At 52.5% G+C, this 16,844-nt stretch overlaps 1 protein-coding gene across 4 annotated transcripts in view; it reads right to left on the bottom strand.

The window, feature by feature from the left end:
• Positions 1-4,203: 4,203 nt before the first annotated feature.
• The window catches only part of VASP (vasodilator stimulated phosphoprotein), a 44,124-nt gene continuing 31,483 nt past the window's right edge, over positions 4,204-16,844 (bottom strand). For 3 of the 4 annotated variants that reach the window (XM_083753945.1, XM_083753944.1, XM_083753942.1), the window contains 11 exons: positions 15,566-15,635; positions 14,240-14,310; positions 12,616-12,908; positions 12,391-12,488; positions 11,796-11,850; positions 10,620-10,653; positions 9,736-9,781; positions 9,424-9,489; positions 7,949-8,036; positions 6,823-6,880; positions 4,204-5,613 (listed from right to left, as the gene is read on the bottom strand). In XM_083753945.1, coding sequence (XP_083610071.1) covers positions 5,576-5,613; positions 6,823-6,880; positions 7,949-8,036; positions 9,424-9,489; positions 9,736-9,781; positions 10,620-10,653; positions 11,796-11,850; positions 12,391-12,488; positions 12,616-12,908; positions 14,240-14,310; positions 15,566-15,635 — 917 coding nt within the window. In that variant the 3' untranslated portion in view covers positions 4,204-5,575. The remainder of the gene's footprint in view (positions 5,614-6,822; positions 6,881-7,948; positions 8,037-9,423; positions 9,490-9,735; positions 9,782-10,619; positions 10,654-11,795; positions 11,851-12,390; positions 12,489-12,615; positions 12,909-14,239; positions 14,311-15,565; positions 15,636-16,844) is intronic. The other variant, XM_083753943.1, reaches the window with a different exon arrangement.

The following is a 16,844-nucleotide window of genomic DNA, read 5'->3' as shown; positions in this document are numbered from 1 at the left end:
TCTTCTTCTTCTTACCTGTAATCCCAGAGGGCAAACGGGCAAATTTAGCAGGGGATCAAATACTTCTTTCCCCTCAACTGTAGTCCAGAAACAGCTGGAGACACCCAAGGCACTGGTCTTGCAACAGGCAGCCTGATCCAAGGCGGGCCACGACAGAAGCCCTACCGCCGTGCAAATACACGGTGAGAGATTGAGAAACTGGTCCCCAAAATGCATGCTTGGATCCCAAAGTGGGGTGCAGAAAGTAAGACAGCCTTAAATAGCACTGGAAATGCAAATGGCCAGCAGGTGGCAATATTGTCTTTTGAGAAGACCTGCTCCAACCACTGGTTCTTTTCGTCAAATCTGTCCCTTCTCCCGCACTTAAAAATGAGAGGTGGGTCAGCCGAAGAGACCTGCTTCGCATGCAGAACGTTCCAGATTCCATCCCCAATGGCACCTGTGGGTGTGACTTGGGAGACCACCACCCTGGCAACCCCCAGAGAGATGCTGCCAGCCAGTGTAGGCCAGGCGCAAATTAAATTTGAGGTTAATAGCCAAAGCTCATGAGGCCTGAATGCTTAGGACTGCTGCTACCTAAAGCTTAAATCCTTAACGAATTCAGTAAGGCCATTTGAACACACAGTAGATCTTGGTTCTTCAGAATCCGTCTATAGCATTGCACTTCTCCTGCCAGAAGTTCCTTGTTTACCCACCTGGCACCTGCTTCTGAACCCCAGCCCTGCTGGTCTATATCTTTCTTCTTTGGGAATCACTTGTAGCTGAGTAAGTTGTCTTCCATAAACACGGTTTTAACAATGAGTCCGTAAGTGACTGTGGAGGCCAGTTCTGGATCCACACATCCTTCCACAGTGGGGACATTGGTTTCTGGACAGGAGTTGATCCCGGTGTGGATTTGCCAAGCGTGCCTTCCTCTTAGCACGTTTCTCCCTTGTGTCCTGAGTTCGAGTGTCTTCAAAGCCCATGACACCTTTGGGAAAGGTGTTCTTTCTGTTCTCCAACTGGAATGCTCGCAGGCCAGTGTTTCCCAATTGTTGGTGTTTATACTACATTTTTATAATTTGCCTTGAGACTGTCTTTAAACCTCTTTTGATCATAAATTGGAAGGGGTACTTAAGAAGAGTGACTAGTGGGGTGCCACAGGGTTCTGTCTTGGGCCCAGTCTTATTCAACATCTTTATCAACGACTTGGATGATGGACTCAAGGGCATCCTGATCAAATTTGCAGATGACACCAAACTGGGAGGGGTGGCTAACACCCCAGAGGACAGGATCACACTGCAAAACGACCTTGACAGATTAGAGAACTGGGCCAAAACAAACAAGATGAATTTTAAAAGGGAGAAATGTAAAGTATTGCACCTGGGCAAAAAAAATGAGAGGCACAAATACAAGATGGGTGACACCTGGCTTGAGAGCAGTACATGTGAAAAGGATCTAGGAGTCTTGGTTGACCACAAACTTGACATGAGCCAACAGTGTGACGCGGCAGCTAAAAAAGCCAATGCAATTCTGGGCTGCATCAAGAGGAGTATAGCATCTAGATCAAGGGAAGTAATAGTGCCACTGTATTCTGCTCTGGTCAGACCTCACCTGGAGTACTGTGTCCAGTTCTGGGCACCACAGTTCAAGAAGGACACTGACAAACTGGAACGTGTCCAGAGGAGGGCAACCACAATGGTCAAAGGCCTGGAAACGATGCCCTATGAGGAACGGCTAAGGGAGCTGGGCATGTTTAGCCTGGAGAAGAGGAGGTTAAGGGGTGATATGATAGCCATGTTCAAATATATAAAAGGATGTCACACAGAGGAGGAAGAAAGGTTGTTTTCTGCTGCTCCAGAGAAGCGGACACGGAGCAATGGTTCCAAACTACAAGAAAAAAGATTCCACCTAAACATTAGGAGGAACTTCCTGACAGTAAGAGCTGTTCGACAGTGGAATTTGCTGCCAAGGAGTGTGGTGGAATCTCCTTCTTTGGAGGTCTTTAAGCAGAGGCTTGACAACCATATGTCAGGAGTGCTCTGATGGTGTTTCCTGCTTGGCAGGGGGTTGGACTCGATGGCCCTTGTGGTCTCTTCCAACTCCATGATTCTAGGATTCTATGATTCATCCAGTCCAACCCCCTGCAATGCAGGAATCTCGGCTCAAGCATCCCTGACAGATGGCCACCCAACCTCTGCTTAGAAACCTCCGAGGAAGCAGAGTCCACCACCTTCCAGTGGAGCACTTACCATCAGAAAGTTCTTTCCAATGTTTAGCCAGAACTTCCTTTCTTGTAACCAGAGTCCATTGATTCGGGTCCCCTTCTCCAGAACAGGAGAAAACAAGCTTCCTCCATCTTAAATGGCAGAGCCCTTGAAATAATCGAAGGGGCTCAGTTTCCTCTTTTCCATGCTGAACATACCCAACTCCTTCAACCGTTCCTCACAAGGCTAGCTTTCCAAACCCTTGACCACCCTCTTTTCCCCTCTCCTGGCTAAACATCCCCAACTCCCTCAACTCTTCCTCTGAAGTTTCAAGACGCGGTCACCCTCCTCTGCCCACCTTCCAGCCTGTCAACATCTTAAATTGTGATAATAAAAATCATAATTTATTATTTATACCCCGCCCATCTGGCTGGGTTTCCCCAGCTACTCTGGGCAGCTTTCAACCAAATATTAAAAACAATACAGCGTCACACATTAAAAACTTCCCTAAACAGGGCTGCCTTCAGTTGTCTTTTAAAAGTAAAATAGTTGTTTATTTCCTTGACATCTGATGGGAGGGTGTTCCACAGGGCGGGTGCCACTACTGAGAAGGCCCTCTGCCTGGTTCACTGTAACTTGGCTTCTCGCAGCAAGGGAACTGCCAGAAGGCCCTCGGAGCTGGACCTCAGTGTCCTGGCAGAACGATGGGGGTGGAGACGCTCCTTCAGGTATACTGGACCGAGGCCATTTAGGGCTTTAAAGGTCAGCACCAACACTTTGAATTGTGCTCGGAAACGGACTGGGAGCCAATGTAGGTCTTTCAGGACCGATGTTAAATGGTCTCGGCGGCTGCTCCCAGTCACCAGTCTAACTGCCGCATTCTGGATTAATTGGAGTTTCCGGATCACCTTCAAAGGTAGCCCCACATAGAGAGCATTGCAGTAGTCCAAGCGGGAGATAACTAGAGCCCAGAACTGGACACAAGACTCCAGGTGTGGCCTGATCAAGGCAGAACAGTGGGACTATGATCGGGACACTAGACTTGTGTTGATGCAGCCTGGAATAATAGCATTGGGTTTTTTTCTGATGCTGCGTCACTCCTAACACCTGTGCCTAGGATTCGAAATGCCAATTCATAGCTTCAGACTTCAAAGTATTCAAAGGATGAGACCAAGTAATCCAGCGGTTCTCAACATTTGCAGGTCCCCAAATGTTGTTGGACTACAACTCCCATCATCCCTGAGCTCTGGCCTTGCTAGCTAGGGTTGATGGGAGTTGTAGTTCGACAACATCTGGAGACCCCACAGGTTGAGAAAGGCTGCCGTAATCCTCATCAACTACCGTATTTTTCACTCTATAAGAGGCACCAGACCAAAAGACGCACCTAGTTTTTGGAGGAGGAAAACAAGAAAAAAAAATATTCTGAATCTCAGAAGCCAGAAGAGCAAGAGGGATCGCTGTGCAGCGAAAGCAGCAATCCCTCTCACTGTTCTGGCTTCTGGGATAGCTGCGCAGCCTGCATTCGCTCCATAAGACGCACACACATTTCCCCTTACTTTTTAGGAGGGGGCAAGTGTGTCTTATAGAGCGAAAAATACAGTACCTCCCATTTCTTATCCATTTGCAAACAAACACCAGGAAGGGGGTTTTCCTTTCCGCTATCCCACATACAGTTCTCTGAGCCCAGTGAGAGTGCCACCAGTAAGAGAGGAAAAAACCACGCAGAGGCCCGCTTTTTTTTGCAATTTTACAAAAAAGGAAAAGATTTATTCCTAGAGAAGTTTGGTGCATGTGCCCTAGACCCTAGTGCCGATTTGCAGGTGAACATGTGCGGTGAGGCCAGAGGGTGGGCAGAAATACCCGGCAGTTCAGTCATCATAATAATAATAATAATTAAAAAAATCAAAATATAATATTCCATCCAGCTAGACAAAAAAATAACAAAAGTCAAAAAATTACAGCTCAGTAGAAAAGCCAAGAACCCTGACTTGCTTTCCCCTCGGCAAGAGGCAGAGGGGAGCGAAATCCTCTTTTTTTTATTATTATTAAAAATAAAAACAAATCATTACCCAGAGAGGTGAGAGCAGAGAGATGGGTGAGTGGGTGGGGTTGAGTAAAATATATATTTTTTTCAGAATGAGCCCAGCAAGAGAGAGCATGTGAAATGAGAAAAGGTACTAGAAGTGGGGTAGTAATTATTATTATTATTTGGGGAGGGGGCCGTGGAAGCTGTCCTTTTCAGCAAAGTGGTCCATCTTCCAGGGATGGGCATGCATGACTAGCGAGGGGGGGCCCCGTGCATTGCAAGTAAGGGTGCCCTTTTAAAAATAAAAAGGTTGTGGTTGACCCGGAATTTGGCCCGGGTCAACTTACCAGCAGCGGGAACGCTGTGGTTTGTGACCCTTCCGCTGGGGAAAATATATAACTGCGCCCCCAAACTACAGAGAAGGTTCAGGCCACCTTTGTTCCGTTCCTTGGTCCCCTTATCGCAAACCCAACCCCTGGCGTCGCGTCTGGAAGAAGGAAGGGTCCGAGAAACCTGCTGCCTTAGCTAAAAAGGGAAATGTTGCTGGTTTAGGTGAGGAAGGAAGCTCAGAAAAGTCAGGGCAGGTTTGGCCTTTGGGGCAACCCAGTTGCTGACCTCTACCTTCAAAGGAAAGGAAACTTCTCCAGTTTGGTTAAGCTGATGCGATTCCCTGAAGCCCAGGAAAAACAGGTGTTTCTCGTGCTACTGCCTGCCCCCCCAAAAAAACATCTAAGGGTCCCTGGCTGGGCTGCCTGCACTCCCCTTCCCATGCCATGGTTTTATTGGGGGGGGCGGAGGAGAGAAAGAAAAAACAGACACAGGCGTCTCTGGTCCAAGCGTGAAAAAAGGTGATTTGCGGGTGATGGAGAGTCTAGCCCTCTCTGGGAATGGCACAGTGTTAAGTGGTGGCGGGAGGGGAGGGGGAAGGAGCCAGTTCCGCCAGGGAAACGCCCCCCCCCCTTGCACACCTCCCGCGGGAACAAGCCCCTCGTTGTGGCTGGGGGGGGCGGGCGGGGAGGAAGCAGAGGACGAAGGAGGGGTGCTGCTATTGCTCTGGGTAAGGCACAGGTGGGGGTCCTGCCCTTCCTGGGGTGGGGGGCTGCCACAGATTCTCCTTTCCCCCCTCCCCGGAAATTGCACAGCGGGGGCATGGGAGCCGACGGGAAAAGGTGTGTGTGTGTGTTTTGTGTGGAGCTCATCTGGTGTGTTTGGGAGTGGGGAGAAAAGGGGTGATCAAGTTCGTTCTTTTTATCTTCTTCCGCTTTTATTCTTTCCTGCACGTTTCGGAGGATTGAACTGCTGGCTCCAGGAGGCACCGGCAAGTTGGGGGGGGGGGTTTCTTTCTTTCTTGAGAGGGGTTGCACTAAGGAGACCCCCGCTTCCTTAGCTCTGTCACAAATGCTGCGGCAAGAGAGAGAGAAAACGAAAATATGAAGCCGGGACCTTTCAGTGATCCAAAATATTCCAGCGCTGTCTAGAAAAGCCAGGCTTTTCCTTTGCATAGCTGCTTCAGACTACAACTCCCATCAGCCCCTGATGGCACAGTCGATAAGACTCACTGGCTCATGGGAGTTGTAATCCAACACAGTTGGACAGCCCCAGGTTGGGGAAGAAAGCTGCAGGTTATATACTGTATTTTTCACTCCTAAGGATCCATGGGCTTTTACCTCCCCCATCCCAGGCAGCCTCCTTTATCTCTAGTGTCCCTTATCTCTGTTCCGATCGCTTGCCAATCTGCTGCTTCCTTTCAACACTCCCTTCCCTCTTGTTTGCGTTACTGTAGTGTCTTTTCCTTGGGACGTGGGTGGTACTGTGGGTTAAACCACAGAGCCTAGGACTTCCCGATCAGAAGGTTGGTGGTTCGAATCCCTGTGACGGGGTGAGCTCCCGTTGCTCGGTCCCTGCTCCTGCCAACCTAGCAGTTTGAAAGCACCTCAAAGTGCAAGTAGATAAATAGGTACCGCTCTGGCGAGAAGGTAAACGGCGTTTCCGTGCGCTGCTCTGGTTCGCCAGAAGTGACTTAGTCATGCTGGCCACATGACCCGGAAGCTGTATGCCGGCTCCCTCGGCCAGTAAAACGAGATGAGCACCGCAACCCCAGAGACGGTCACGACTGGACCTAATGGTTAGGGGTCCCTTTACCTTTACCTAGTGTCTTTTCCTTAGTTGGAGCAGTTTTTTGCTCCTCCTTTTCTTTTAATTTCTCTCCTTTTTGCTTTTGTCTTCCTGTTTCCCCCCTTTGCAAGTTTGCTGTCTTTACCTCCCCCCTCCCAGGCAGCCTCCTTTATCTCTAGCATCCCTTATCTCGCTCCCGATGGCTTGCCCATCAGCGGCTTTGTTTCAACAGTCCCTTCCCTCTTTTTTTTTTTTAAAAAAAAAGCATGATCTGCTTTTCGCCTGTGGGCAATTTGTCTCCAGGGACCACACATCCACTCCATAAGAAGCACAGACATTTCCCCTTACTTTTTAAGGGGGGAAAGGGCGTCTTATGGAGTGAAAAATACGGTCTTATGGAGTGAAAAATATGGAGTGAAAAATATATATAATTTATTTTGTAAAACTTATATACCACTTATTAAAAACCAACAACCAAAAGCCTTCATAACTTACCCTGTATGATTTCCTCTTTCATTTTCTGTAATTCCCGCCGGACCTCCTGCAAGAGTTCCTAGGGTGGGGGTTGGAAAGACATGCATTTAGGGCCCAGAGGGAAGAGGGAGAAGACTGGACCCCCCCCCCCCCGCCAACAACTCTGGCACCAGGGAAAGAACAGAACAGAACCCCCCAACCAGCCAAAAAAGGAGTATCTTTGAAATAATCATTAGCTGCTCATTAGCTGATCTGTAAAAAAATGTTACTTGGGAAAAAAGAGCGAGAGACTAAAATAAACTAAAATGAAATAATAATCATTAGCTGAGATTCCTGCATTGCAGGGGGTTAGAATCATAGAATCATAGAGTTGGAAGAGACCCCAAGGGCCATCGAGTCCAACCCCCTGCCAAGCAGGAAACACCATCAGAGCACTCCTGACATATGGTTGTCAAGCCTCTGCTTAAAGACCTCCAAAGAAGGAGACTCCACCACACTCCTTGGCAGCAAATTCCACTGTGGAACAGCTCTTACTGTCAGGAAGTTCTTCCTCATGTTTAGGTGGAATCTTCTTTCTTGTAGTTTGGATCCATTGCTCCGTGTCCGCTTCTCTGGAGCAGCAGAAAACAACCTTTCGCCCTCCTCTATGTGACATCCTTTTATATATTTGAACATGGCTATCATATCACCCCTTAACCTCCTCTTCTCCAGGCTAAACATGCCCAGCTCCCTTAGCCGTTCCTCATGAGGCATCGTTTCCAGGCCTTTGACCATTTTGGTTGCCCTCCTCTGGACACGTTCCAGTTTGTCAGTGTCCTTCTTGAACTGTGGTGCCCAGAACTGGACACAGTACTCCAGGTGAGGTCTGACCAGAGCAGAATACAGTGGCACTATTACTTCCCTTCATCTAGATGCTATACTCCTCTTGATGCAGCCCAGAATTGCATTGGCTTTTTTAGCTGCCGCGTCACACTGTTGGCTCATGTCAAGTTTGTGGTCAACCAAGACTCCTAGATCCTTTTCACATGTACTGCTCTCAAGCCAGGTGTCACCCATCTTGTATTTGTGGGTTGGACTAGATGACTCCTGGGTGTCCCCTTCTCTGGTTCTAGGTGCCATTAGCTTGGACCCAAAAAGGCAGGCTTACCTGTTTCACCCGTTCCAGCTCCGACTCATCTCCTCCACCGCCGCCACCAGCAGGTTCCGAACCGGTGATTGCTCCGGCGGATTTCATCCTGGGGTTGGCGAGAAAGTAAAGGAAATATTTCAGGGGGGGGGCAGGCTAAGCTTTGCCGCATCAGACCCGCCAAACAGGCAGCTGCCATCGAGTTTTCCATGAATGCAAACAGCTGCTTCGGAAGGGGGGTTTTCCCCTACAGGAAAAGCCCCTCCCTCCCTGGGGCTGCTATTTCGTTAACAAAAACCAGGTTGCAAAAACCAACAGCCAATCTCGTTTGGCCCCGAGGGAGCACCAATAACGAAGCCAATAACTGATAATCATATTGCGATTATTTTATTGTGTTTCTATCCCACTTTTATTTCCAAAGTGGCGCTCCAGGTTCTCCCCCTCCCTCATTTAATTCTCCCCCACAAACAGCAACAGAGAGATGCAGCGACAGTGAGCTTTGTGGCTGAGTGGGGGATTCGAATCCAGGTCTCTTCTCGGTGCCAGTCTGACGCTCTAACCACTGTACCACACTGCTCGGGAACAGGGCTGGGTGGGAGGCAGCTTGCACAGCCCTCATACAAGAAGTATTTGCCTATGGGGGGGGAACAGTGTGGGGCAGGCTTGCCTCTCTCCCTGCCTTGCAAGCTTTCCTTCTGCAGAAAATGTTCTCTTTTTCGTTGGCAACAGAAAGGCCCCCCCCCCCCCGGGCTTTTCTGAGATGCTGCAGAATCCCTGAATCAGCTCAGAAAGCTGCGCTTGGGTGCCAACTCCCATCAGCCCAGGCCATGGAGAAGGATGGGAGTTGTAGTTCGGCAGCGCCTGGTGGGGGCACAGATACCTCTCCACCCAGCCCAGTCTTAAAAGAAACCCAGCAGCGAGAGCTAAGCGGGCACCCTCTGCTCAGGGAAGGCTCCAGGTACATTTGAAGTTGGCCGTGATTCCTATATCGCAGCAGGTTGGGTTTGATGAGCCCTGGGGTGCCCTTCTATGGGGGTACTTAGCAGATATAAGTCGATCCTCCACCAGGGCCAGGGCCTTCTCAGTAGTGGCTCCCACCTGGTGGAATGCTCTGTCCCATGAGACCAGGGCCCTTCAGGATTTAACCTCCTTCCATCCGGCCTGTAAGACACAGCTATTCCACCTGGCCTTTAATTTGAATTCAGCCTCTTCTTTTATTTCCCTTCCCTCCCCCTTCCCTTTTATGAAGATCACCCGCTCTGAGACCCCACAGCTAATTCTCCCCTGACCTCCTCGCTGGCCCAAGTAGGACCAATTCAGCCAGCTAGCCCTGAAGATTATCTAATTGATTTTCGAATTTTATTGTTATTTATGTTTTTATACTGTATTTTATGCTGCTTTTACAATTCAATGTTTGAGTGGGGTATAAATAAATTTATTATTATTATTATTATTATTATTATTATTATTATTATTATTCCCTCCCTGCCTGATACCTAGACTGGCCGAACTGTGGACGGGCTGCAGCGGAGGGCGTGGTGCTTCTCTGGGTCACAGTTGTCCTGAGCGTTGGGGGGGGGGGCAGAGAAGAGAAAGACTGAGACACAGCTTGGGTGGGGGCAAGCAAAATAGCCACCCCCCCACCGCCTGCTCCCCACTTTGTGGGTCAAGGAGGGAGAGAAACACGGCACACAAATAAAACACATACACACCAATTCCACTGGCTTCGTGGAAACTTGGTGCCAGGAAAAAGGGTGGGGTGATTTCAGAGAAATTCAAAATGACCATGACGGACAGGTGTCACTTACCTGGGTAGCGTCGTGCTGGTCTTCTCCCAAGGCCTGCGGAAGGAATCTAGGACAAAGCAAGGAGGGAGAGGATGGGTAGGGGGCTGTGGACGGCAGAGGCGCAGACCCCCTGGACACTCCTGACTTCCTGTTCCCCAGGCGCCTGGGAACTCTAGAGCGAACGGCCCTCGCGTATCTCCAAAGAGACCGGCTGCTGGATCAGGCCAAGGGGGGCCCATCGAGTCCAGCGCCCTGTTCTCACAGCGGCCCAATGGCCCCCGAGAACGCAGGAGTCCAGATAGACTGCTCCTGGACCTGGAAGCTCCATAAGTAAAGCCCAGCTTCTGGATTCATAATGATCATTTTAACTATTCATATCCTGCACATCTGGCTGGTTCCAGCACCGATAAAAGCTAAAGGGACCTCTGACCATTAGGTCCAGTCGTGGCCGACTCTGGGCTTGCGGCGCTCATCTCGCTTTATTGGCCGAGGGAGCCGGCGTACAGCTTCCGGGTCATGTGGCCAGCAGGACTAAGCTGCTTCTGGCGAACCGGAGTAGCGCATGGAAACGCCGTTTACCTTCCCGCCAGAGTGGTACCTATTTATCTACTTGCACTTTGTGCTTTTGAACTGCTACGTTGGCAGGAGCAGGGACCGAGCAATGGGAGCTCACCCCGTCGCGGGGATTCAAACCGCCGACCTTCTGACCGGCAAGCCCTAGGCTCTGTGGTTTAACCCACACGTAATAAATCTACTCCAGTGTCCTCCTCAAAGGGAAAGCCGCAAGCAGGATTTGGGCATCGTCACCATGCCCAGTAGCCATGGCAAGCTACAAGGTGGGTCTTTCACTGGCTGGAGGGTCTTGTGCCCACTCTATCACCCGCCTTCTGGGCCACTTTGCCTACCTGCGGTCTTGGCACCAGCGTCCGTGTCATTTTGCTGTGGGGAAAGAAACAGAAATGGCAAATGAGACATGAGAAGCCACCAGCCTCAGTCCCACCCCCAGGGCAGTGGCGTAGCGTGGGGGGTGCAGGGGGGCTGGCCGCACCGGGCGCAATATCTGGGGGGGGGGCGCGCTCGCCGCCTCCGGAGTCGCCGAAGAGCCTCGGGCGCAGGCTGTAGTAGAGCCCCATGTCTCGCGGAACCGGCGAGCTGTGCACGTGTCCGGGCTGAAGGCATCCGGCAGGCAGCGGCTCTCAGCACTCGCCGCGGAGGACGCGCCAAGCAGCCCCTCCTCACAGCCCTGCCACTGCTGCTGCTGGGCCATGTTGCATTTTCCTCGCCTCTCTGCCCTCCTCCTCCTCCGGGCAAGCGGCGTCTTTGGGCGGCAGCGCCAGCGGCAACTCGCCTCAGATCACCTGACACGGACCCGCCGCCGCCGCCGTGGCTACCTTACCGTAAATACCCCAGCCCAGGCAGCAGCAAGAAGAAGCTGGCAGCGGCAGCAGGTTAGGGGTTAGGGGCGCAAATTACTTGCCTTGCCCCGGGTGCTGACAACCCACGCTACGCCACTGCCCCAGGGGGACCCTCCTGCTCTGCAAAGCAAAAACCAGAGAGGGACGCTAGTCAATGCCTCTCAGCCCAACCCGCCTCCTAGGGTTGTTGTTGTTGTTGTTGTTGTACGAAATGAACTGGGGACGGGGAGGGCAATGTTTGCCACCTTGCAGGAAAAGGTGCCATATAAACTGGCCCTACTACACAGGTGCCAATAATGACCCTTTCCTGCATTTGCAAGAACTCGGTTGTTTGGCCTTTGGAACTCCCTGCCTCATGAGATGGAGCAGGCGCCTTATTTTGGCACCAGCTGAAAACATCCTTGTTCAGACAAGCCTGTGCAGACACTTAGAAAGGTAATTTTTTTTAATCTGTTCCGTATTTGGTGGGATTTCCCTTGATTTTATTTGTCTTTCATACATCAATTCGAGGTGTGTTTTTCTTTTCAGTCCAGCGTTGGGAAAACTGCTTTGCAATAATAAATGAATGAATTTTGCAAGGGGAGGGGGAATGAATGAAACCCATATTTCTAAACTTCTGGTTCTCAAACTGGACCCTATGGCAGGGAAGGGGAGCCGGGTACTTACGGGACCTTCATCTTTCTTTGGAATGGGTTTCTCACCCTGATCCGCAACTTTCCTCCTGGGGAGATGGGATTGGGGGGGGGGGGGAGAGAGAGAAACGGGTTGTCACAGAACACCCCTTCTGCATTCGTAATAAATCCAGCTTTTAGTGCAGCGGCTAGACTCTGGAACTCTCTGCCACTTGACACCAGGCAGACGCCTTCTCTGTGCGCTTTTCAGCCAAACGCATTCTTGCTTATGAAATTACTACACTTGTGGGGCACCCTGTTCCAAGCAGGGCACAAGACGAAGAGAAATCAGGAATTTGGCAACCTTCTCCTACACTATTGGGAGAAAAACAGGCCTTGCCTGAGCCCAGAAAGGGGCTCCGTCTCGCCTGGGTCCTCAGCCCTACCTGGAACTGCTGCCAGGGTCTGATCCTGGGCCCTTTTGCATGATGCACCACAGAGCCAGGATCTTTTCCTTGACAAATCGAGAGCTAAGATCCTAGTCCTCAAGAGTCTTGGATTTAAATAGGAAGACTGGTACTCTGCGCTACTGAGCCAGGCCCCCTCACTCCCACCCACCCACCCACCCAGTGAGCTTCCTCCGCACTCACCGCCGCGCCAACATGGCGCTCATTTCCTCCATGAGCCCCCCGCCTCCCCCTCCACTCGGCGGGGGCGCCGCGCCAGCCGTGGCCTTTGGCGTCTCCTCCTGCGGAAGAAGAACAGGGTTAAGGGTTAAGGCGAAGGTGCCCAACTACAACTCCCATCTACAGCCTTGGGGAAAACCGGGCGCCTGAACTACAATTCCCGCCACCTGCGGAGTTGTCTGTACTCACCTTGCCCACTTTCTTGAGCTTTGCCCCTGCGAGGGCAGCAGCCAAGCCGGAGGGCGGGCCGCCCCCTCCTGCCGGGCCCTGGGGAGGTGGGAGGGGCGGCGCAGGGGGCGGCCCCCCTCCCGGAGGTGGAGGGCCAGGGGGGCCAGGCGGGGGGCCGGGCGGCGGCGGAGGCCCCGGAGGTGGGGGTGGCCCCGCTGGTGCTCCTGGCGGTGGGCCCGGGGGCGGGCATGGCGGGGCAGGCGGGGGTCCTGGTGGGGGCGGGGGTCCTCCTCCCGAAGGGGTCCCTGCAGGCACTGCAAGAAGAGAGGTTTCGGTTGTGGCTCCAGCAAGGCAGGGGGTTGAGCTGGATGACCCCTTAGGGTCCCTTTCCAATGCTACACAGTTCTGCAGAATGTGGGGTCGCATAGAGGGGCAGAGGGAGGCATCTCATCACGGAACAGCACGGAACACCTGTGTGCCCAGCCCAAGATATTTTCTTAGGTCACATCCGCACGTCACATTTAAAGCACTACGATACCTCTTTAAACAACCCTGGCTTCGCCCAAAGGATACTGGGAGTTGTAGTTTGTTAAGGGTGCTATTTCCCCTCCCACAGCCATGATTCCCAGAACTGCCTCTTCCCCTCCTAGAACTACAATTCTCAGAATCCTCCTTCCCCCTCCCAGAACTACAACTCCCAGAATTCCTCCCCCAGAACTATAACTCCCAGAACTCCCTCTTCCCCTCCTAGAGCTACAACTTTCAGAACTCCCTCTTCCCCTCCTAGAACTACAACTCCCAGAACTCCCTCTTCCCCTCCTAGAACTACAATTCCCAGAACTCCTCCTTTCCCCTCCCAGAACTACAACTCCCAGAATTCCTCCCCCAGAACTATAACTCCCAGAACTCCCTCTTCCCCTCCTAGAACTACAACTCCCAGAACTCCTCCTTCCCCTCCTAGAGCTACAATTCCCAGAACTCTCCCTCCCAGAACTACAACTCCCAGAACTCCCCCTTCCCCCTCCCAGAACTCCCTCTTCCACTCCAGAACTAGAATCTCCAAAGCTCCCTCTTCCCCACACAGTGACAATTTCCAGAGATTCCTGGGAAGAGGGGGTGTCTGTTAAAACCACTCTGGCACCCCCCCACAAACTACAGTTCCCAGGATGCTTGGGTGGGGGTGGGGAAAAGCCACATGTGCTAAAAGGGGAGCCATACTGCTTTAAGCATGGGTGAAGATGTGAGCTTGACCATTTAGCAGAACGCCCTCCATCCCATTCTCCCCCCCCCCCAAAATACTCAGCCTGGGCGCGTTAATCCACCCTAAACCAATTGTTTATTCTTCAGGCGCTCAGAGGCAGGCCGGCCGGCCTCCTCCCACCCACGGACTTCCCTTTTGGGAGCGAGGTCACCCCACTTATGTTGGGGGGGGAAGGCTTTGTCGAGGGCACCACCCCCTCCACCCTGCAAAAAACCCCATAACCCTCCAGGCATATTTCCAAATCTCTCCCCGGAGCCATTACCAGCCAAGGTCCTGAAACAAAAAAAGGGGTTTTGCACCCCACACTCGCCTGGGAGAGGGAGGGAGGGAGGGTTGGGGTCACCCACTGGGTGCTGCTCGTCACCCCCCACCCCAGGGTCCCACCTGAGATTGTCACCCGCCGTTCTCGCTCGGCCTGCTCCTGTTGCTCCCTCTCCAGCTGCTGCTGCTGCTGCCTGGAGTTGGGGGGGGGGAGAAAAGAGAAAATCAGGCCCCCCCTGCAGTACGAGGGCCCAGGAGAGGCGGCTGGGCAGGATGAGGCCCACCTGGGCTGGGTCCCCTCCCCTCCCCTGTGTTCAGCCCCCTCCCCAATCGCTGCCACTCACTTCTGCGGAGGCTCGGGCAAAATCCCGGACACTGCAAAGCCACACATGGCCAGGAGCTGGGGCAGGTGGGGGGCAGCCCCCCAGGAAACGGGGTGCTCTGCGCACGCTGGGAACAGGCGGCCGGAATGGAGGCAGCGAGTGGGGCAGCTGGGTGACCTGATGACCCCTCAAGCCGATTAGCAGCTAAGCTGGGAACGCCCTCTGCTGCGCATGGAGGCATGAAGGAGGGCTGGGGGAATTAGCAGCAATTGTCTGCTGACCTGTGTACCGGTTCGGACCCCCAGTATTGCCTGCACGGGTCGGCAGCCTCTCTCCAGGGTTGCAGAGGCAAGGGTCTCTCCCAAGAGAGGCCACTATTGGGGACTGAGGTTTCTGCATGCACTTTCCATTCTGGCCGAAAATGAATCGGAGCAAAATAAGGAGGCGCGATTCGCACTGGGGGCCGAGGGAAGGAAAAGCTGGCGGGAGGGAGACCCACTGGATTTGGGGAAGAGGGGCTCGGTTACAGTGTCCACCTCAGCCAACAGACTCAATCGGGTGGCCCTCAGGGGTCAGCTGCTTCGCAGCCTCAGTTTGCTCCCTCTGTAAAATGGGCACAGCAGCAACCTCAGATTCGCAGGGATTTGTCGGAAAGGCAAGGACTCCTTGAAAACATGGAGTTGTTTAACAAAGTGCAAAAGGAGATGTGAACAATGAAGTAATTGTAATTATTATTATTATTATTATTATTATTATTATTATTATTATTACCCCGCCACTCTGGACAGCTTCCAACAGAATATTAAAATACAATAACCTATTAAACCTTAAAAGTGACCTAGCCTGCTCCCCCCAAAATCCTCCCCCTCCCTCTCCTCTTTGTAGGGGGTTGGACTAGATGACCCTTTCCCCTCCAGCGCTACCATCCTATGATCTTAAAGGAATTGAGGCCTGTGCCTCTTTTGAGGGCACAAGCACCGAGGACGCAGCCTGGGCCGGCCTCTGCCAACCTGGCACCCATCAGTCCCTGTGAACCTAGCTTGGTACTAAACTGGAGTAGGCAGAGGCCCCGCAAGGCGTTGCTCAGGGCAGTAAAACAATGTAGTAGCAGGGAGTTCCGCAGTACCTTTTCTGCTGCTCTGCCATTTCTTCTGCCGTGGGGCCGTTCTGGATTGGCCGTGGAGCTGCAGAGTTCCCTGCGGGGTGTGAAAAAAATCAGGATTTAGAGCCAGATGGCAGACCAGATCAGGGCGGGTCCTGCCCTTCTCCTTTGCAAGTTTAAGGCTGAGTGTCCCCGCAAGACAATGACAAACCTAGACAGCATCTTAAAAAGCAGAGATATCACCTTGCCGACAAAGGTCCGTATAGTTCAAGCTCTGGTTTTCCCAGTAGTGATGTATGGAAGTGAGAGCTGGACCACAAAGAAGGCTGATCGCCGAAGAATGGATGCTTTTGAATTGTGGTGCAGGAGGAGACGCAGCAGCTAAAAAAGCCAATGCAATTCTGGGCTGCATCAATAGCAGTACGGTGGGGCCTCGCAAGATGAAATTAATTCGTTCCGCAAGTTTTTTCGTCTTGCGAGTTTTTCGTCTTGCGAAGCACGGTTTCCCATAGGAATGCATTAAAAATCAATTCATGGGTTCCTATGGAAACCGCCTTCAGACCAGGTCCGGGACAGTCTGTCCCCGGACCTCTTCTGAAGGCTGGGGGGGGGGGGGAAGACAAGGGCTTTTTTCCCCACCGCCAGCCTTCAGAAGGCTGTTCTGAAGGCTGGCGGTGGGAAGAAAAGCCCTTCTCCCCACCTCCCGCCCCGCAAGCTCCGGGGACAGGAGGGCTTTGCTGTCCCGGGGCGATTTTAAAATGCTGGTGGGCGGCAGCGAAGCCTCCGCTGTCCCAGGGGCTTTTAAAATGCTGGCGGACAGCAGCAAAGGTTTCGCTGCCGCCCGCCAGCATTTTAAGATCGCCCGGGAGAGCGGAGAAGTCTCCGCTGTCCCGGGAAGGCAGGCGGGGGGGGAGCAAAGACTTTTGCCCCCCGCCAGCCTTCAGAAGAGGTCCAGGACCGCTTTTAAAATGCTGGCGGTGGGGAGCAAAGCCTTTCGGCCCCGCCGGCCTTCCTGGACCTCTTCTGAAGTTCGGAGGGGGGGGAAAGGCTTTGCTCCCCACCGCCAGCATTTAAAAGAGGTCCTGGACCTCTTCTGAAGGCTGGCGGGGGGCAAAAGTCTTTGCTCCCCCCCCCGCCTGCCTTCCCGGGACAGCGGAGACTTCTCCGCTGTCCCATAGGGAAATTTGTCTTGCGGAACGACTCAAAAACGGAAAACTCTTTCGTCTTGCGAGTTTTTCGTTTTGCGAGGCGTTCGTCTTGCGGGGCACCACTGTATAGCATCTAGATCAAGGGAAGTAATAGT

This window comes from Podarcis gaigeae (assembly GCF_964106915.1).
Source record: "Podarcis gaigeae genome assembly, chromosome: 8".
In the NCBI taxonomy this organism is placed as follows: domain Eukaryota; kingdom Metazoa; phylum Chordata; class Lepidosauria; order Squamata; family Lacertidae; genus Podarcis; species Podarcis gaigeae.
The sequence above is the reverse complement of the archived record's forward strand: the minus strand, read 5'-3'. Positions and strand labels throughout refer to the sequence as shown.